At 37.1% G+C, this 23,560-nt stretch overlaps 1 protein-coding gene across 2 annotated transcripts in view; it reads right to left on the bottom strand.

Moving 5' to 3' along the window:
- Window positions 1-23,560, bottom strand: part of LOC110464996 (neural proliferation differentiation and control protein 1-like) — a 69,098-nt gene that overhangs the window by 28,539 nt on the left and 16,999 nt on the right. For both annotated transcript variants that reach the window (XR_002464565.1, XM_021520535.1), the window contains exons 2-4: window positions 20,488-20,583; window positions 16,151-16,408; window positions 13,808-13,874 (exon numbers count right to left, since the gene is read on the bottom strand). Coding sequence is in view for 1 of the 2 variants with exons in the window: in XM_021520535.1 (XP_021376210.1) it covers window positions 13,808-13,874; window positions 16,151-16,408; window positions 20,488-20,583 (421 nt within the window). In the remaining variant the exon portion in view is untranslated. The remainder of the gene's footprint in view (window positions 1-13,807; window positions 13,875-16,150; window positions 16,409-20,487; window positions 20,584-23,560) is intronic.

Raw genomic sequence — 23,560 nt, 5'->3', positions numbered from 1 at the left:
TGGGGTGGGGTGGGGTAAGGTTGTTATTCTATCTTATCATCAACAGCTACTGCCCTAACAAGGGCTCTAAACACATTTTCCCTGATTTTAATAGTAACTAAAGGGCAAATATAATGCTGAACTTGTTTTGACAGTAACCAAAGGGAAAACTAATGCCTAATTGCAAGTTTACATGTTATGATCAACATTATTATAGTAAATTAATGTAACATTTGATTTATAAATTATGCAACAAATAATAACACTTCAAAAAGGTTTTTTACTTTTAACATTACATTATAGCTATTATTAACATTCAGGGCTGAGAGTATCATCAAAGATTTTTGGTTGTAATTTTAAGCAGAATCAATGATGACCTTTGAATGCAAAGTCGAGCTCTTTTCTATTGTAGACAGTGAAATAAACAAATCTGAATCGAAATTAACAAGCTCATGTATTCGCTAAGTGCTTCATCACTGAGGTGAGGTTGGCATCAAAGGATATTTGCTACAGCATTATACCTGTTTGCAGTACCAGTCCAATGACCTTGACACAAACTCAATAAATGGACGTAGCAGGGCATATCATGTATGGTATTGTTTCATTCATTGACACACCTCTATAGCTAACACCTTTCCCAATATAACACTTATTTCCCAACATATGAGCTCGGATATCTGTTTTCATAGAAGCCCCACAGATATAAATGTGCCAAATGAAATCTGCAATTTGTTTTTATATCCTAAACACAGATTCCAGGCTAATCCATCAGTAATTTGGTATGCCTTGCCATCGCCTTGTGAGCTAATGTCAACAGAATTGATTTTGCAGTGTCCCCATATAGAATTCTCTGAAGGATATAGTGTTTAATTTCTCCTCGGATGGAATTGCGTGGGCAGATAATAGATACAAGACCGCCAAAGGTTTCCATAGGCTTAAAGGGAAATGGAGACCCAGTATCAGCTTCACAGTGCCTGCATACACCATCTACATGTAATCCTATTCTTCGGGGAAAACCTTCACATGTGGGTATACCATTGCACAATTATAGCACAAATTTCATTTTAATATTATATGAACACTCTCTGATATTTACGATATTTTACCTAGAAATCTCTAACTTTATCAAAATGCCATCATAATAAATCTAGCAAGAAAAATTAGTTTTAGTTTTTTTCATAGTTTCTTCGATCTAATATTTGGTGTAACATAAAAACTGTCAATGAGATTTGATGTTTGGTATTAAGTTGATTTCAATTTACTACTAGGACCTGATGTTTGGCATTTGCATTTAGATACATATTGCTACTAAGTGTTATGGTTCAGCACCTAGTAACTCACAGACAGTTGTTGTATACTGTTGTATACTTCTATGTCAAGTTGTAAAGTGCTTGTGTTCTTTTCTTACCTACACTCATTCTAGATACAACACTATATGAACAGACTCATTAGTGTTAGTAATATGCTAGAGTACTTCTCTTATCTGTCATGTTGTACAGTGCTAGAGTACTTCTCTTATCTGTCATATTGTACTGTGCTAGAGTACTTCACTAATATGTCAAGTTGTAATGTGTAAGAGTACTTCTCTAATATGCGAAGTTGTACTGTACTAATGTACTTCTCTTATCTGTCATATTGTACTGTGCTAGAGTACTTCACTAATATGTCAAGTTGTAATGTGTAAGAGTACTTCTCTAATATGTGAAGTTGTACTGTACTAGTGTACTTCTCTTATCTGTCAGGTTGTACTGTGTTGTACTTCTCTAAGCTACTAACAGCTTGACTTTATAAACCCCCCCTACACACCTCTCCTGACATAATTCTAAAAATATAACCAGACAGTAGTTATAGCGGTCTCCAGAGCTTCTCTTAGCCATTAACACACTAACCTTATAAACACCACCTACACACCTCTCCTGACATAATGCTAAAAATATAACCAGACAGTAGTTATAGCGGTCTACAGAGCTTCTCTTAGCCATTAACACACTAACCTTATAAACACCACCTACATACCTCTCCTGACATAATGTTTTAACCAGACAGAAGTTATAGCGGTCTACAGAGCTTTTCTTAGCCATTAACACAGGTTAGTGTGTTATAGTGTGCTATATACCAGACAGTAGTTATAGCGGTCTCCAGAGCTTCTCTTAGCCATTAACACACTACCCTTATAAACACCACCTACATACCTCTCCTGACATAATGCTATGACCAGACAGAAGTTATAGCGGTCTACAGAGCTTCTCTTAGCCATTAACACAGGTTAGTGTGTTATAGTGTGCTATATACCAGACAGTAGTTATAGCAGTCTACAGAGCTTCTCTTAGCCATTAACACACTAACCTTATCAACACCACCTATACTTGTCTCCTGACATAATGAAAACAAAAGATATGTGAGTGGGGTTGGAATGAAACAGGAAACTGACTCAATGTAACTACAAACCGACTCAATTATTTTATCATGCCACTAAAGTTAAAATAATTTCAACAGCAACTCTTAGGTTAGTTAGAGAGTCACTGTAGGGGTAAAAGGAGATAATGTATTCTAATCTTAATACATTAGCCAATCCATATATGTATCATATGTCACATAGTTACAGATACTGATGGAGATTGAGGGAGTGGCTGAGGGAGTGACTGATACTCAATGATATTATTGTAAGCTTACATAAGGTGGTTATGTATGCTTAATAGGCAGGTTTTGTATTGTCTTGATTCAATACCTCCACAAAGAACTTTCTAGGCCAATATTAGGAAAATAGTTGTTTGCTTAAACCCGTCGCAGGATTTTAAGTTTAGGTAAATCAGACTATATCCCCCAGTCTATAGGTTTTGATTCAATCATATTTTATTTGCAAAAAATACAAAAGGGATTAGACACAAGTTATAAAACTTAAAGTTGGCCTTCTCCCTTAAAGCAATAATGATGAAATATACATATGGCTGCACAGTAAAAAATTATAGATAATTTTTGTATTGAATGTACCCTTTCAGGTCTCAGTAACCTGTATATAATATAAACATACGCTGTAACATTACATAAACAATCTATAGTTTTTATTTTCATATTGAAACTTCTGTCTATGATGCATATCATATAGTCACTAAAACAAATTTTAAAATTAGCTTTGAAATCAACCTGCATGTTTCCACACTGTAGCAGCTTGATGACGCAGCAGACCGCATCACACAATGGTCACATCCTTGAAGCTTTCTTTAAAATGCACCATACCATAATGTCCGCTTTCAACAAGTATAAATATCACACATCATTGGCCTCCTTAAGAGTTCCGAGCTTACCAGGCTCCCTGCTATCCCGGATGCGATCCACTGCTGTGTCATCAAAGTACCACAATGCTAACTACGTGCAGGTGATATCTAGTATATTTACTTTTGATTCAACATATTTTTAACTAAATCGTTTTGAATTTTTAATGTATTCTTGAACTGATATAAATAGAAAACAAAAAGTCTATAGGTAAGCCACATCCTATATAAAATACAATGTAGCTATATATCATAGTCTCCAAAAACACTTGAAGGAAAAAAAGCCAGTGATGCAACTTAACCGTAGAATAGAATTCTTATTTGAAACTGATTAGTTGATAAATATGCGAAGAATAACGGTAAACTAATCCATGAATGATTTGTAATGACTGGTCAAGAATTTATGTCAATTTTCAAAGTCAAAGTCTTTATACAGATCTATAGCATTAGGACAAAGACAGTGCTTTATTTATACTATTTATACATTTAATCATGAAAACTTTCACTAAGTAAAAAACAACAACATTTTTTTTGGTTAACAGTTGTTTTTTTTGCTGTTATTTGTCTCAATAATCAATGCTGACAATCTGTGATCAGTTGGTCTATGTAACTGATTTTCAATTACAGTCTACCCTTGAAACAATACAAAAATTAGATTATGATAACATCTTTCCTAATTGATTCACACTAACTTATGTGGAGCCTTGAAGCTACAAGAAAAAGCACCATTCTCATCAATGATAGTTTGAACTGTCTGAATCAGATACAGAACTCAGGCCACATCTTATCCTGGAACAGTGTCGAGGTCCGCCACATCACTTATCCTGGAACGGTGTCAAGGTCCGCCACATCACTTATCCTGGAACAGTCTCAAGGTCCGCCACATCACTTATCCTGGAACAGTCTCGAGGTCCCCCACATCACCTATCCTGGAACAGTCTCGAGGACCACCACATCACTTATCCTGGAACAGTCTCGAGGTCCCCCACATCACTTATCCTGGAACAGTCTCGAGGTCCCCCACATCACCTATCCTGGAACAGTCTCGAGGACCACCACATCACTTATCCTGGAACAGTCTCGAGGACCACCACATCGCTTATCCTGGAACAGTCTTGAGGTCCCCCACATCACTTATCCTGGAACAGTCTCGAGGTCCGCCACATCACTTATCCTGGAACGGTGCCAAGGTCCGCCACATCACTTATCCTGGAACAGTCTCGGGGACCCCCACATCACTTATCCTGACACAGTCTCGAGGACCCCCACATCACTTATCCTGACACAGTCCTGAGGTCCCCCACATCACTTATCCTGACAGTCTCGAGGACCACCACATTTCTTATCCTGGAACTGTCTCCTCATTACCTAATGTCTCCTGTGACTCTATATATCCGGGTCTATAGTCAGGATCAAACACTGAGCACCCAAACATCCTTTCTTCACAGATTAATGCCAGCAGTGAAACCTTTACAATCACAGGTCATTGAACAGAACATCAAAGTCTGTTTAAGAACATATCCTGTCAAATGTAGCAACTGATTAAATATAGACGGAATCTGGAGGCTTTGAAGTAGCTATACTTATCCTGATCATGAAAATTTCCCAAATACACATCGCACTTAATGGAATATCATTCCCTTTCTTTGCAAAATGTTCAAAAATGGCATGAATACTTTGATCAAGTGACGAATAAGTACATTCCACACAAAAGTTCTACTAAAACTGTAGCTCACACCAACCAATTTCATGAGATTTTCTCTTCAAAAGACAGATTCCAAGATTAAGAACACAATGATCCCTACTTTAAAGCCTATCACCTCTTTCATACTAACAAGACCACAATCAATTGGAGTAACATCAACTCATCTACATGAGAAAGTTCCAGTAACAGTATGAAGTGTGAGATATCGGTGACAGAGAGGCAGTGTAATACCAGAGGATATTGTGTATGGGAGACAATGGCGTGTAGACATGCATATTCTCCATTAAAGGACTGTTTTATTGACTTGATATGAATGGGAAGCCTTGGCGAGTAAAGACTGTAATTAGAAGGGAGGTTTATAGTCGCGACCAGGGACATAATTACTGGATTACCCATGCTACCTCCTTGTCACAGAGTAGTAGCTCACTCACGCTTTCTTTTCACTGTAAGACACACTGTTAAATTCAATTCTACTTAACTTTTGTACAGCAATGATCACGATGTTTTAAGTGTGTGACAGTTTAAATCAAATTTTACTGAATTCATAAAGCCAAGCCAATTTGACGTACTTATTTACTTAGCAACCGTAAAAACTGAATTTATCCCCGAAATGTCAGGATTAGGACATCTTGACTGAGCAGAATTAGGGTCATTTGTATGGTGCTCACATCAGGGTATCGATGAGAATTACCTTACATGAACCGTGCACTAGGCTCACATTTTTGCTCACTTTATATAATTACTGTAGAAACGCTACATGCATGTATTATGCCCACTTTCCACATTATTGTTGTACAGCAACCATGTCAATTAAGATGAATATGATACAGAGTATGGAATTTGTCTCTGGTGAGACCATTCAGTCATATTCTACCTACTGTATATATCAATTGAGGTAGTTATCTCGTTTGGAAGTGTTTTACCTGGAGGCCATTACATAAAACATCAGAATTACATTAATTTTATCATTATGTATAAGCTATTATGTGTTGAGCTTTTAAATACAAAATACAAAATATAAAATATATGACTTAATACAGGTGAGCTATGACAGTATTTTGAAAGAAAAGGGTTGTCACATCAAGGTTAAAGAATATATATCCTATACAAGACACAGTACGTGAAGATCTGGGAGAAATCACTGCAATTTGAGATGAGGATATGAAAACCTTTGAGAAACCACAGCAATGTCAAACAGCTCATGTGTGTAAGACTTTGATCAGCAATAACAGAAAGATACTAGATATATGTGTTCCCGTTATAATCAAAGTAATATGGAACAATTGTTTATATCAATGGTTGTTGATAGAAAGGTCAAAGAGATGGACAATACATACCCTCCAAATGTTAAGATGGCAAACACTTCTGACAAGAGACACATTGGAACTCCAATCTATGTACCATACACGTACATTCAAACATTTAGACAGATCACAAAGCAATACCTGAAGCCAACTAAAACTTCCTAAATTATTAAGCCAATAAATTAAAACTGAGAATGAAAATCAGATAGGGAAGGAAATGTGCTTAATTACATACTTCATCGTGATTGTGTGCTGGGCTGTCGCCAGATGGAGCGATCAACATGTGGAGGTATGTCAACATGAAACGTGCTGAATATAGATCTGTGAAACCCCTAGACAATGGGTAAGTGTGACATCTGTCACACAGCCCCTATCTGTTCTGATCAATCACAAGGCCGGCTTCATCATCTATCAAACACTAGCAATATACGTAGAGCTAAATGTTATAAAGCTAGCATCACTACTACATACACAAATCGCATAGCAATGGCAGACATAGCATAACGAATGCCATTATACACTGGCATTGACATGTTGAAGTTGTTACATCATAATGTTAATATTGGCTACTGCCAGACTTCGTTGGAAGCTTAAGGTGGCTGTTTTATTAAATGAAGCAGCCCACAATAACAGTATCATATTTAAGGTACGCCATCCTTTACAATACATTTTTATTAATTTAATTATTTCAAAGTTAAATGTAAGTACAAGTATTGAACATCTGTCAGACAGCAATCATAGAGACAATATGAATGCAAAATGCATAATTCCAGGGAGATTCAACACGAAGTGTTTTTGCTGGCAACAGCCATGTGATGCAGTTATGCTGCCTGTTTGCCTGTGATAAATATCTGAAGGCACTTCAATGCATTCCTAGCAGCTGATGCCTCTTCCATTGAAAGTATAAACAATAATTAGATGTACCCGACTTTGCTTGAGCATAATTCAAGCTTTAGAATTTTAAGTAAAATTAATACATGTAGTAAGTTGCTTTGTTTTTGGTGACGTAAAGTTCAATATTGTAAATTGCAAATACATTTGAGTTAATAACATACTTTATATCATTCTTATATCTTGGCTATAATTTTACAAAGAAAATAGACCACCTATTATTTAATCAAAGATCCATCACAAATCTATCTGACCAAAAACTTGTTTCAAGCAAAACATATTTTACAATTAAGCATTTCATTTTAATCATTGTAATTATGTAAGCTAATAGAAGCCTAGACTTTGTATACCGCCTATTTCCTGCTTTATCATCTTCCTATTTCTACAAAGCAAATACCACTTAACGCACTCAGCTTAGATTATTGATAATTACGTCATCATTGTTAAAAAATAATCATTCAAAGGTAGTAAAACATTCAATATGGGATGCTGCCTGAATACTTCAAATCCCTTGATGCAATTGTCAATAAAGTGTTGAAATAAACCCTTAAATTATAGCTGATTCCAGTAATGCTATAAAACAATTTAACAGCACATACGTTCAAGTGTCATTGATTTGTAATTGATTGTGTGTTTTCTGTTTCAGAGTAGTCAGGATAATTCTTAAGAAATGGATTTTACAGTGTTTTGTTAAAACTAAGAAAATCAGTGACAGTGATACATCATAGCCACCTTTACCGTACCAGAACAATAAAAGATGTCCAGAAGCTCTGGAGACAAATCATCTTCAAAAACACTACCTACCCAAAATCATTTTAGAAAGTCTTACCTAAAATCATTCATGAATGACTTTTCTGTGTCAGGAACTTAACTATCCATACTCATTGAGGAACTATATATACTTGGAACTCAGTCATGAATGACTTTTCTGTCTCAGGAACTTAACTATCCCTACTCATTGAGGAACTATATATACTTGGAACTCAGTCATGAATGACTTTTCTGTCTCAGGAACTTAACTATCCCTACTCATTGAGGAACTATATATACTTGGAACTCAGTCATGAATGACTTTTCTGTCTCAGGAACTTAACTATCCCTACTCATTGAGGAACTATATATACTTGGAACTCAGTCATGAATGACTTTTCTGTCTCAGGAACTTAACTATCCCTACTCATTGAGGAACTATATATACTTGGAACTCAGTCATGAATGACTTTTCTGTCTCAGGAACTTAACTATCCCTACTCATTGAGGAACTATATATACTTGGAACTCAGTCATGAATGACTTTTCTGTCTCAGGAACTTAACTATCCCTACTCATTGAGGAACTATATATACTTGGAACTCAGTCATGAATGACTTTTCTGTCTCAGGAACTTAACTATCCCTACTCATTGAGGAACTATATATACTTGGAACTCAGTCATGAATGACTTTTCTGTCTCAGGAACTTAACTATCCCTACTCATTGAGGAACTATATATACTTGGAACTCAGTCATGAATGACTTTTCTGTCTCAGGAACTTAACTATCCCTACTCATTGAGGAACTATATATACTTGGAACTCAGTCATGAATGACTTTTCTGTCTCAGGAACTTAACTATCCCTACTCATTGAGGAACTATATATACTTGGAACTCAGTCATGAATGACTTTTCTGTCTCAGGAACTTAACTATCCCTACTCATTGAGGAACTATATATACTTGGAACTCAGTCATGAATGACTTTTCTGTCTCAGGAACTATCCCTACTCATTGAGGAACTATATATACTTGGAACTCAGTCAAGAATTACTATCACAGCTCTTTAGAAATTATTATCCGTGCTCATTCAAGAACCACCATCCCAAGTTGATACCTCATGAACTACTTTACCATCAGATTCAGGAATTAATTTTCTGATTCAATCATGAACTACTCTCTTGACTCATTTAAGAATTATTATGCCAGCTTATTTAGAAACTACTTTCCTTGCTTGTTCAGAAAATATATTATTTCAGAATTTCTGGAATAAGTTACACTCTAGTAAACACAAGCCAGCTTTAGTCATAGACAAACCCTAAATTCTCTTCCGAGCTTTAATAATGATAGTGGTCAAACCTATCACTGATGAACTGGAGTCCAAAACAGAATCAGACTAAAAATGAAGATTGATAACATGGCAATAGTTTAGCATTATACTAGTGTAAAAGACTTGATTAATTTAGCGGTTCCAGTTCAGAAAAGATCCTTGTCTGAATGATTCCAAGCAGCTCCATTGATACTGTTGTGTGTTGCTGACAGTTGATGTATATTACTCTGCCTTAGTCTGGCTTATAGCCCAATGGAGTATGAGGAGAACGGTAAGCAAATCACATCACCCTTAGCGTCAATATGAAGTGCAGAACCATTTGCACCATGAAGACACTAATAGGTTTACCACCGTCTGACAGTCATTAATCCCGGAATAGTTACAGGACATTAGCCTTTTAGCAGTGCTTCCAGTCTAAATACAGGAAACTTGGTAAAAAGGCTATTACATTAATTTAGATAACTGATTGAACAGAAAATCGTTGACCATATTCATGGACATTAACTCACATATTTTTAAAATCATATTTATTCAGTTTGGATTAAAAATTATGCCCTTTTGAAATTCAAACAGTTAAGGTAAATTTTACCTAGAAGATTCTGTATATAAATGTTCATAATACTTAAAAGAATCACGATCTAAAAAGACCATAATAACTCAGTCTGTAGCAGACTACATTGTTTATCCTATGGGTGTCCAAAAGGTCAGTAGTATTTGTCTGCACAAACAGCTTTGTCCCTGTCGTCAGATTTAACACAAACAGTCAGAGCCGTTGATTAGTTGTCACCTTTCACTGATGGCATTAATTATATCACACGATAGTGATAGGATTTTGCATGGAGATTTCTGTACTGAAATTTGCCAAAAAGGTTTCTTCCCTGTACATATATACTGACCTATGGGTGTGCTTCCCTGTACAGATACTGACCTATGGGTGTGCTTCCCTATACAGATACAGACCTGTGGGTGTGCTTCCCTGTACATATACTGACCTGTGGGTGTGCTTCCCTGTACATATACTGACCTATGGGTGTGCTTCCCTGTACAGATACAGTCCTGTGGGTGTGCTTCCCTGTACATATACAGACATGTGGGTGTGCTTCCCTGTACAGATACAAACCTGTGGGTGTGCTTCCCTGTACAGATACAGACATGTGGGTGTGCTTCCATGTACAGATACAGACCTGTGGGTGTGCTTCCATGTACAGATACAGACCTGTGGGTGTGCTTCCATGTACAGATACAGACATGTGGGTGTGCTTCCATGTACAGATACAGACCTGTGGGTGTGCTTCCATGTACAGATACAGACCTGTTGATGTGCTTCCCTGTACAGATACAGACCTGTGGGTGCGCTTCCCTGTACAGATACAGACATGTGGGTGTGCTTCCCTGTACAGATACAAACCTGTGGGTGTGCTTCCCTGTACAGATACAGAACTGTGGGTGTGCTTCCCTGTACATATATACTGACCTATGGGTGTGCTTCACTGTACAGATACAGACCTGTGGGTTTGCTTCCCTGTACAGATACAGACCTGTGGGTGTGCTTACCTGTACAGATACAGACCTGTGGGTGTGCTTCCATGTACAGATACAGACCTGTTGATGTGCTTCCCTGTACAGATACAGACCTGTGGGTGTGCTTCCCTGTACACATACGGACCTGTGGGTGTGCTTCCCTGTACAGACACAGACCTGTGGGTGTGCTAGGACAGAGAAACCACAAGGGACAAGATCAAGGGGAAACGTATGATTTATTCATCACCCAGCGTCAATCGTCAGACAAGTTACAGTAGATAAGATACCCTGAATCTGCTCTATCTGTGTGTGGGCGTGTCGGTGGGAATTAACACTGTGGAATTCTACCGCATATCTGTGTGTTGTCAACTGTCAAACTTGTAGGTGTGTCAGCTCCAATGAGCACTCTAATGACCAAAAATTCCAATCAACATCAAAATTACTGCTATATAACAGCATTAACTCCAATGAATGGCTTTTTTTATTAATGTTATCCTCTTAAATGTATAAACAGGTTTGGTCCAAACAACTTCATTTGGTATTTCATTAGCTGGTATACAAATTATTAAAGAAATTATCCTTTAAATTGACAATTCTGATACACGAATACTGATTAATGCTAAATCAACAAACATTAATGTGCACGCATATATACCAGGTATAAGAATAGTAATACAGCTTACAATTTTGGAACAAATTCAATTAATGGAAATACGAAAGTATATAAAATATCTGTGTGTACTGTCTACTGCAACAAATACATAACATCAGAAATGAACATAAAAAATTCCCCCTGTTTACCGATCATAGATAACTATATAACAACTGCGGTCTTTAGTCTGCATGCAACATATTTATAGACTGAAACAAAGTCAAGCTCTGTAAAACACAACCAACTCCAATGGCAATGAAACCAACAATTTGGTGCTTGTTAAAAAAACATGATTATCTCTGAAATCTTGATTAATGATTTGTGTGTTTGTTGGGACTCTATACTTTGCATGGAAATGAAGAGAAGTTATAAAATTACCATGAATCTGGAGCTGTTATGTCACAGCCGAGTTGGAGCTGGTTCCACACTAAACAACGGCTGTGTTATACACAGTGCTGACTATGTGCTAAACTGTACACAGTACCATGCCAGAAGAGGTGTCAAACGAGAGGTTTAAATGAAGTAGAGTATGGCTTGTAGTTGTGGAATACAATTAACAGGCACACCACTTTGAACAAAATACACGAATTAAAGCATTGTCTTTGTTTTACTCTTTTGTTATGGTGACCGATTCATTTCAATTAAGGAACTTTAAACATGAAAATGAACATGGTTGGCCATTAAATTCAAATGAAGGTGATGTGAACAATGATACAAAAACTCAACTTAGAGTTGGAAGCAACCCATTGACTAGAAGTACCTATACAAACCTATCGGGAGAGCCCTTGTCATGTCCTTGACAAGCTTAACTCAGTCATCCCTTATGAAGTCAATATGTTGTGCTGTCGTGTCAATAACCTCTGCGTACACCTAACCTTGAAGTCTAGTTTACCAGAGAAAGTGTTTAGGTGATATACATATTGAGATCAATTCTAACATTTCCTGATGCAAGACAGACAAACTGGTATAAATATCCTTTAGAAATTTTACTTTACTCATTTTGCCATGCTAGATTCCACAAAATACCCTTATATTGATTTCTACAGCCAGTGTCACACCACTTGCTAGCCCTATCTCATGTTTCTATGTACAGCAGCCTGATGCTACCTGGTTATTACAGCAAAACCTTGTTACCTCATTACTACAACATCTTGTTATCTCATTACTACAACATTGTGTTACCATGTTACTACAGCAACATCTTGTTGCCTCATTATTACAACACCTTGTTACTACAACACCATGTTACTACAGCAACATCTTGTTACCTCGTTACTACAACAAAAACTTGTTACCTTGTTACTACAACATCTTGTTACCTCATTACTACAACAAGAACTTGTTTCCTTGTAACTACAACACCATGTTACCATGTTACTACAGCAATATCTTATTACCTCATTACTACAACATCTTGTTACCTCGTTACTACATTAACAAATCAGTGTCACCATTTTTACTACTGCAATTTCCCATAAAGAAGAACAACTGTCCTCTTAAATGTATAGACAGGTTTGGTTTAAACAACTTGCGTCAAAGTTTCTATGCCATTAAAACACAATATCTGATATACTATCAGCATTAAATTCTCCAGTACATTACCATGACTACTACATACTATTTGGATAGAGGCTGAGTGTCAGATGATTAAATAGTCACATAAACCTAATACACTTTAAACATTTCACAAAACACATGATACCATTCTACCATTCTACCATTACACAATGTAAATAACCCATTTACTTGAAAACACTTAAGCTTAATTAAAGCCTTACATCCTTTTACACGTAGAACAAATGTAAACTACATTCAAACCCCCCCCCCCCCCCCCCATAACATATTATTAAATGGACTATGAATATAAATTATAATTGGAAAGAGGGCATTAAATTTGATACCAATCACAAAATTGAAAGAGATCTGAATTACATCATTTCACACTGACTATGAATGTGTCAAATCATTAATGAGCAACTGTTTTAGAACCTGAGGCCTGAGTATGAAAACACTTAGATAACTGAATTCACTTTCTAACTTTGGGACACATTCTGATGCACAAGTTTTTACAATTTGTGAAAACAAGTGTCACAGCGCTATCCAGATGTTATCTACTAAATTGACTACAGGGAATTTCTTGTTGAGCTCCATCAGTAAAGCACTTGACTCTTGAGTATTAAATCTGTAATCCTGAGTTAGATTCCTGGCAGGTACTCCAAGATAAGTCTCATTTATGCTGCTCTCACAAGTGTGGCTTTGCTCCAGGACAAAAGTCTTTCCTTAGAGGGAGAGTATGTCACAGTGGTTATCCATCTTGTTGCATGTCACAGACTCGTCTACAACAAATTTCCATTTGGTACCATGAACAGAAAATCAGTATTTTGGTGTAATTGTACTTACTTGTACCAGCAAACCCCAGCAATGATTAGTCCAACAAAGGCAGCTAAACTGCATCCCGTCGTTATTGCTGAAAGAAAAGTAGGTTTTGCAAAACTGAATCAAATATGTTTTGTAAAATTACAAACACAAACAAGAGGCCCAATGGGCCTGCATCGCTCACCTGGTATTAATTTCACACTTGTAATCTTAATAGTGGACTAAATAACAGCTACAGGCAGAATATCAGTGTTTGATTCATAAGAGCCTCTTAAAAGATTTAAACATATGACGCCTGTGACCTTGAATGTCGAACAAGGACATTAGGTTGAAAGTGGGAAAAGGTCATTCATTTGAACTTGAATTTGGTAGCCCTTCATCCCAGCATGCTACAGGCCCAATATCAGTACTCTGGGCCTTATGGTTATTGAGAAGAAGTTGTTTGAAGATTTTAAGACATTTGACCCAAGTGACCTTGAAAGTTGGTCAAGGTCATTCATTCGAACAAGCTTGGTAGCCCTTCATCCCAGCATGCTACAGGACCAATATCAGTACCTTCGGCCTTTTGGTTATTCAGAAGAAGTCGTTAGAAGATTTTACGACATTTGATCCCTGTGACCTTGGAAGAGGGTCAAGGTCATTCATTTGAACAAACTTGGTAGTCCTTCATCCCAGCATGCTACTGGCCAAATATCATCAGCCTGGGCCTCTTGGTTAATCGAAAAGATTTTTTTGAAGATTTTGAGACCCCTGACCCCTGTGACCTTGAAAGTGGGTCAAGGTTATTCATTTGAACAAACTTGGTAGCCCTTCATCCCAGCATGCTACTCGCCAAATATCATCAGCCTTGGCCTCTTGGTTATTGAGAAGAAGTTGTTTAAAGTTAAAAGTTGACGCCGGACGGACGATGCACCATGCCAAAAGCTCACTTGGCCCTTCGGGCCAGGTGAGCTAAAAATACAATTTGGGAATAATTATGCATTTCCCTCAATTAATACTTTATGCACATCCTTTTTTTTAAATTCTAGACTCTATTATTCTGTCAAAGAAAGCTTTTGCTAGATTTGAAAGTTTTGTTGATCTACAAAATATAGGAAAGAAGAAAATTGTTAATTTTTTTATTGAACCTGAACGCAACCAAATTGTTTTTGTATTGAACCTGAACGCAACCAAATTGTTTTTGATCAGCTGATAAAGGCATGATAAAATATAATCACAAGGCTGTAAATCATGGTGTCTTTCATATCCTTAAGAATGTACCAGGCCCAAGGACCAAAATAAACAACCTAAGAGTCCGTCTACATTGTGGAAAATAAACATTAACAGTTCCTTAAAAATCTTGAGTGAAACATCGCATATGTTTATGTACATGTGTGTAAAAGAACACTTTAATAAAACGTCGACAATTTATACCACACTTTGATAAAATGTAACATTGCATTAATTATAATGGTAATGACATATCTTCCTGATAAGTTGTATCTTTGGTAGGTGAATTTATCAACAAACACAATAGAATTTGCCTTACTAAACCAATTTTTGTTGCAACTAAAATGTGAAATCCATTAGCATGCCACTGATGTTGAGGAAAATCGATTGACAGATCTTAACAGCTATACCTAGTGTTACTGAACGCTTGGTAGTCAAAGGCCAGACATTATACTACAAGGATTTCATACGTTTTAGACGCCATCCCACAGAAATTCTTTATCATTCATACATTTCAGTTTCATCAAAAGCTTTTCTGACAGCATCTTAGCATTATTGAAATGCACCTGTATGCTCAACAACTCAAAAATGAGTTATGGAAATAAATGCCATCATTCAAAATCCCTTTGTACCAAGTTTGGCACATGACTGAATACAACACTAAACAAGCTGAAATTGTCTTGTTTCAGAACAATGCATGTATTCAAGTTCAGCTAGTTGCTATGATGAAATTCATATTTGACGAAACTTCATTTTATTCAAGAATTGAATTGCTTTCAGTCGTCATTTCTACGATAAACAATACTAAACCAACCCCCCTGTTTTAAATTCAATTAAGAATAAACAGTATATTATCTTGATAAATGTATTATAAACCTCTTTAATTCAAATACTTTCTGTTGAAATAAAAATGGTTGATAGTTTTGTAGAACAGCATCCTAAATCTCAAACTGTTGTTTTTCATTCAATTGCACCAGGAGAGAGTGATGATGAATGAAAATAACAACAAGGTGGATGTTTCAGTGAAAACCTTGAGAGAAAATATACTCATAAAGTATGATACATTTAGGAAGAAAATTTCAGTGTTGCTAAATTGATGTCTTATAATTTGGAAAGATTTCATTGATCTAGTAACTATAAAGAAAGGAAATGTCTTACTTATAAAGAGGAAATCAGTCCTGGGAATGCCGATGATATGATCTGTTTCTTCGCTGTCACCCTTGTGGTGGACAAGTGCTGCGGTCTTAGGTGTAGGTGGATCTGTTGGTATCGACTCTTTAGGTGTAGAATTATCGGTCTCCTTGACATCCTTAGACACGTCAGGTGTATCGTCCAGTAATTCTGCAGCTGTACCCTTTGTGTCTACTAAAACTTCTTTGTCAATATTTTTGTCTTCATTTATTACAGCATCTACATCTGAGGAGAATGAAAACAAATAGACTTTACCATCAATGTTAGGCATTCAAGTTACATATATGTAGTTTACAGTGCATTTCCTTGTTTTGAATTACAAATGATGTGTATTTGAATACATTTTTATACATAATTATGTAGCTAGGTGTGACCTTAAGTGTAAAGTGACTAAAATACCACAAGCGATTCATTGCTTTTACATTTATGCTACTTATTGACTTATCTAGCAATAAGCTGGTATCTGGTAATACGCCCATCCTTATCTACTGTCCTTTAATAAACCCACACCTATTTTGAGTCTGAGAATATGTATTGAATCCCTGCACTTATTGCAGAACACTTATGGTCATACACACTTTGAAATAACCTAATCTGTTTCTTCTGACTTTTGCTTTACGACAAGATTTGTTGCATTTTTTTAAAGTATTATGCTGATATGTGGTACTAATTTATTTCAAAAATATGAAATCTACATCACAAACTCTAAGCTTCACAACATAAAAACAGCGACAAAATGTATGTTAGTGTCACACGCCTGTGATGTCTAGTTTCCAACATGAAAACAGCTAGTATCATATCCCTGAAATGTCATAATTAAGAGATTTGATGAATGGAATCATCCAACATGAATTGCCTATAGCACTGATCATGATTATTCCACTGTTTATAAAGTTTGTATTCATAAACCTTAATTTTTGATCCCACAGAAGTCAACTCCAAAATAGATCTTGAAAGACTGAGCAATGAGGAAAGTATTCCAGATGGACGGTCTTAATCTGACGTTAATCTAGTACTGATGTGATATTTATTGATAATTATAACAATAACTTGACACTTAATGGCCTGGGCCCCCCAAGCTCTGATAGTTGTTGCATCGATCTTTACCTAAGGGATGTGTTCTCTGGCTGCATTAGAACATGGTCAATACCTATTTGGGAATTCCAAAATGTCAGACTGAGAACCAGCCACAGCAGTGGTGCAATGCAATTAACTGTACAGTGTCATAGAAAATCTTACACAAATCTGGTAATCACGTATGAAGGTTAAGATATTTCGAAGTACAGTCAATGTATCTAGCGAAGTTAATTCAGATGTCGAAATCAACTACCCATCTTATCTCACAAAGGTAAAATCCTTCTTATTCAGAACAAAATGAGGCAATTTTCATCACCCATCTCCAAATTTGGTAAGTCAAATAACACCTATTTAGATACAGAGCAAAACACCATCCCTTACTTCTACTCAAACAAGTTAAGTACCATTCCTAAAGAAAACTGATTATACCGTAAGTAAAATCCTTCTTATTCAAATGAAATGAGGCAACTTCATCATGATCACCTATCTCCAAATCTGGTGAGTCAAATACCACCAACTTTGATGAGTACAACATTCTTACATAAATTCAACTCCAATTGGCCAAATACTTCTATCTTCAACTCCAACTCAATGTCTCAATGAGACCATATCATAATACCAGTCCCAACTCAGACAAATCAAAGCACCTCCCAAATACTGAACTCAATGAAATGAGTCAACTACCACTCCTATATAAATGTAACCCAAACAAGGGAGACAAATCTCTGTGTTAACTCCAATTGAGATGTGTACATGTCAAACGCCTATAAGCTAGCTACTGTCCCCATCTTCATTGTTCTTGTTAATTTTCCTTACAAAAGTCACAACACACATTCGAATAGATTCTGATCGACAGTGAAGCAGATTTTACTGTATTTTCTTAAACAATTTTATTTAGAATAATCCTGGACATCTGATAATTATCGAGACATTAAATGTTACACTTTAGTGCAGCTTTATTATCACCAAACCTAGGTATCATATTTAGTACTGTATAATATTAATCCAATCATAAACCGAGAATCTTATAACATTAAGTAGATACGATTGGTATACATATAGTCTATCTATAGGATGGAATCAATATATATGGTACTATAATCTACCTGTTAACCTTGAACACAATTTCTTTTTCTTCCAACAGTAATTATAACACAGATTATATTGTATAATTGCTGCATAACAAACTAATGAGGATGAAGATCGCGGTACACTGCTTCAAGGTCAGACAGTGGAAATGTTGCCCTTGGATTTATACACTGTGCTATAACTACAGGACTAACCACCACCTAGGGAGTTGGAACAGTTGTTCATATTGATAATGGTGTTCAAAAAGATATGTCGCAGCACACTACTTCAAACTTTTTAACGAGTATATTTTACACTAAGTATTGGGTAAGTTATATAGTGCCTATACATACACAATGTTTATACATAATTTACATAGCATTTTCTGCAATCTTCGAACATTTTTAAACTATAATATTTTGAATTTCTGGATTTCAAGTTACAATAAAAAATACCTTTGAGCATACTAAAACATCCTGATGTATTGCAGGAAAGTATGTGACAGTGTCGGGACATGATGTCAGTATGTGATGCTGTATTGTTGATTACTGTCAGGGAAGCATGTGACAGTGTTGGGACATGATGTCAGTATGTAATGCTGTATTGTTGATTACTGACAGGGAAGTATGTGACAGTGTTGGGACATGATGTCAGTATGTAATGCTGTATTGTTGATTACTGTCAGGGAAGCATGTGACAGTGTTGGGATATGATGTCAGTATGTGATGCTGTATTGTTGATGACTGTCAGGGAAGCATGTGACAGTTTTGGGACATGATGTCAGTTCAGTATGTGATGCTGTATTGTTGATTACTGAAAGGGAAGCATGTGTAAGTATGTGATGCTGTATTGTTGATTACTGACAGGGAAGCATGTGACAGTGTCGGAACATGATGTCAGTATATGATGCTGTATTGTTGATTTCTGTCAGGGAAGCATGTGACAGTGTTGGGGCATGATGTCAGTATGTAATGCTGTATTGTTGATTACTGTCAGGGAAGCATGTAGGGAAGTATGTGACAGTGTTGGGACATGATGTCAGTATGCGATGCTGTATTGATGATTACTGTCAGGGAAGCATGTGACAGTGTTGGGGCATGATGTCAGTATGTAATGCTGTATTGTGGATTCCTGTCAGGGAAGCATGTGACAGTGTTTGGACATGATGTCAGTATGTGATGCTGTATTGCTGATTACTGTCAGGGAAGCATGTGACAGTGTCGCAACATGATGTCAGTATGTGATGCTGTATTGTTGTTTACTGTCAGGGAAGCATGTGACAGTGTTAGTGTTAGGACATGATGTCAGTATGTGATGCTGTATTATTGATTACTGAAAGGGAAGCATGTGTCAGTATGTGATGCTGTATTGTTGATTACTGACAGGGTAGCATGTGACAGTGTTGGGACATGATGTCAGAATGTGATGCTGTATTGTTGATTACTGTCAGGAAATCATGTGACAGTGTTGGGACATGATGTCAGTACGTGATGCTGTATTGATGATTACTGTCAGGGAAGCATGTGACAGTGTTGGGGCATGATGTCAGTATGTAATGCTGTATTGTGGATTCCTGTCAGGGAAGCATGTGACAGTGTTTGGACATGATGTCAGTATGTGATGCTGTATTGCTGATTACTGTCAGGGAAGCATGTGACAGTGTCGGAACATGATGTCAGTATGTGATGCTGTCTTGTTGATTACTGTCAGGGAAGCATGTGACAGGGTTAGTGTTAGGACATGATGTCAGAATGTGATGCTGTATTGTTGATTACTGTCAGGAAATCATGTGACAGTGTTGGGACATGATGTCAGAATGTGATGCTGTATTGTTGATTACTGTCAGGGAAGCATGTGACAGTTTTGGGACATGATGTCAGTATATGATGCTGTATTGTTGATTACTGAAAGGGAAGCATGTGTCAGTATGTGATGCTGTATTGTTGATTACTGTCAGGGAAGCATGTGACAGTGTTGGGACATGATGTCAGTATGTGATGCTGTATTGTTGATTACTGTCAGGGAAGCATGGGACAGTGTTGGGACATGATGTCAGTATGTGATGCTGTATTGTTGATTACTGTCAGGGAAGCATGGGACAGTGTTGGGACATGATGTCAGTATGTGATGCTGTATTGTTGATTACTGTTATACATTACCTTTTTTCTCTGGAAATTTTGTTTCTTCTAAAAATATTTCTGGATAGTTTCGGCGTACAAGTTTACTCACAGCCTCCCTGAGGAAATTGTTTTTCTCTGCATGAAAAAAAGAAATAGCTTATTAATCAATTTTATATAGGATTCTCAATCAGTTTTTCTTTCAGTTTCATATGAAATAAATAGAACAAGTTAAGAAGTTTGTACTTAAGTTAGAACTGGGTCTTACTATAACTAATCTGGCGAAGTCTTTTAAAGTATTTTATGCTGGAATTAGTATAGCTCATATGCATGTTGACCTTTGACCACATCCACTATTCTAACTGATCTCGATGTACCAGGTACTTCCACTACTCACATACCGAAGTAGCACGTCTATTATTGATAATGTTGCTTGAAGTTTCCAACATCTTTGACCCGTATGATATATATATATATAGGATCTGAAATGAGTTTTCATTTCATATGAGATTTTATGAAACGAGTCTTACATTTTGACAGGTTTTAAAGCCAAAATGTAGAGGGCTTAATCAAACAGAGACAGACATTTTGTTGCGCCATTCACAATTTATGACGTCACAATCGATTTCTGACTGGCACAGCGAATGAACAACGCTCCATGGTATATTACACTAGTGACATATGTAAAAATATTACACAGGCGAATTCACTGGATAACAGGCCCATTATGTGATAAATATATTTATATAGCGCTGAAAGGTTTTAAATGTCCATGTGACAGGAAAAAATATAAATAAAACAAAACACGAAGACTAAGGCGATCAAAAAATTGATGGAAAGACAATGGACAGAAGATGGATTTTGCACCAGGTAAGCTAATAAAACTGAAATATTTTCAAGACATTTTTTATTACATTACCAAGAATATTTCCAATTATTGGAAACATCTTTTCTCAGACATTCGTTGAGTCTTCACTGGCATTATTTCAAAATTTATGTGCAGATTATCTTTAGTGTGACCTCAAAATATCATGACATCATATGTCAACTGTCTTAAGTATGACATCACAACTTGTGTTATTACATGAGATAATGTATAAAAAATACGACAACATTGTAATGACTGCAAAATATGGTAAAGTCATGTGATCTATAAAAATGTTATCACAATTTCCATTTTGTAGTTGTTGCTATTGATATTCCCCCATGTTATCTCTCCATGTTGACCGATTTCTCGCCTATGTGACAGCTACTGCATGTTAGTTACAGCAAGCCTGTGCTTGGCAAGATAAGAAATTGACATATGTTCATATATATACTGAACAAAAAAAGAAACGCACAAAGTTCCCCCCCTGCAGAAATAATGGAACATTTGGTCAGGTATTACATCAAGAACGATCTCCCTTCTCAACAATCTACACCCTAAAATCAGCCAAGCGTGACGATGTCATTGTGAGCTTCTTTAGTCTAAATCAGGTGGCGTGATCAAGCCAAGCCGGGTTTTTTCAAACAAATAATCTCAACGGATACTCTAAGTTCAGCCACATTAATTTTCCACGTTGGCATTTTGATTTCGCCATTGACCGAGATGCCACGCTTAACGCAAATTCAGAGGGGTAGAGCAATTGCGATGTTGATGGATGGTCATAGCCAAACTGCTGTCGCACGGCAGTTTGGTGTTGGCCCGTGTACAATTAACCGTCTCTGTACACGTTTCCGTGCTACTGGGTTAGTTTCCGATCGTCCCAGGAGCAGTCATCCGCGTGTAACGACCGCACGACAAGACAGGGCGATTGCGTTGCATACCTTAGGTACTCATGGCAGACCCATTAGTCCTCAAAGTGCCAGGAACCGCTTGCATGCCAAGAGAATCATTGCGTGCCGACCTTATGTCGGGCCACCTGTGACACCACGGGGGCGGCAAGTGCGTCTTGACTGGATGCGCAGACATGGCCCGAATAGGTTTGGGATGCGTCGATGGAGGCGTGTGATGTTCACCGACGAGTCTAGATTCTGTCTGTATCGCTCAGACGGAAAAAAAAGAGTATATCGCCGACGCGGTGAGCGTTTCGCCGACGCATGCGTGGTTGAACGCGATAGATTCGGTGGGGCTTCTGTAATGGTTTGGGGAGGCATCTCCCATGGAGTAAAATCCCCCTTAGTGGTCCTGGATCAAAACCTCAATGCCGTTCGATACAGAGACCAGATCCTCCAACCACATGTCCTTCCACTTCTCAGACGTCATAACCTAATTTTCCAGCAAGACAATGCTCGACCGCATGTTGCCAGAGTCTGTCGTGATTTTCTCACGGCAAACAACGTTCAGCCTCTGGAATGGCCCCCATATAGCCCCGACATGTCTCCCATTGAGCATCTGTGGGATGAGCTGGACAGGCGTATTAGGAAACGTCAAAACCCCCCAACTAACCGCGCCCAGTTGATCGCAGCATTAACACAAGAATGGAACAACATTCCCTTAAGGCGAATAAATGTTCTCATGAATTCAATGCATAGGAGAATCCGTGCAGGGATTCGTGCAAAAGGTGCCCACACCAGGTACTGAAGTGTCATCTTGTTTTTTGCGGGTATCCCACTTTGAGTAACTACTGATGACACGAGTGACGTCACAGAGACTTTTCTTCTACAGTATTTTAAAGAGTAGACTTGTCCCTTCATATTGATATAAAATTTTGTACAAATTTCCCAAAATATCATAGGCTATTGATTGCATAATTTAATTGTGCATTTCTTTTTTTGTTCAGTATATATATACAAACTATCAGCAAATGACATCATTTCTTCATCAATTTAAACGCTTGTCAATAACACACAGCTCATCTACAGTACCCGAGTACCTAAGGGGTCTAACAATAACAGTTCCGGTTCTTGGTTTTATAGGACTTGAAAAAAAAAAAAAAATGCCTCAGTGAAGTTGTGTTTATTGCTTTATTTCCCAGTGTATGGAACATTTTTTTTAAACTATTAAGAGACAGAGGGAGATGGAGAGTGACAAGACGATGTGACCCACTACTTGTAAACAGTACAACAAGCCCTGGTATATACATGACCCACTACTTGTAAACAGTACAACAAGCCCTGGTATATACATGACCCA

This window comes from Mizuhopecten yessoensis, unplaced genomic scaffold (assembly GCF_002113885.1).
Source record: "Mizuhopecten yessoensis strain PY_sf001 unplaced genomic scaffold, ASM211388v2 scaffold11045, whole genome shotgun sequence".
Lineage (NCBI taxonomy): Eukaryota > Metazoa > Mollusca > Bivalvia > Pectinida > Pectinidae > Mizuhopecten > Mizuhopecten yessoensis.
Note: the sequence above shows the minus strand (reverse complement) of the source record. Positions and strands in the feature narration are given on the sequence as shown.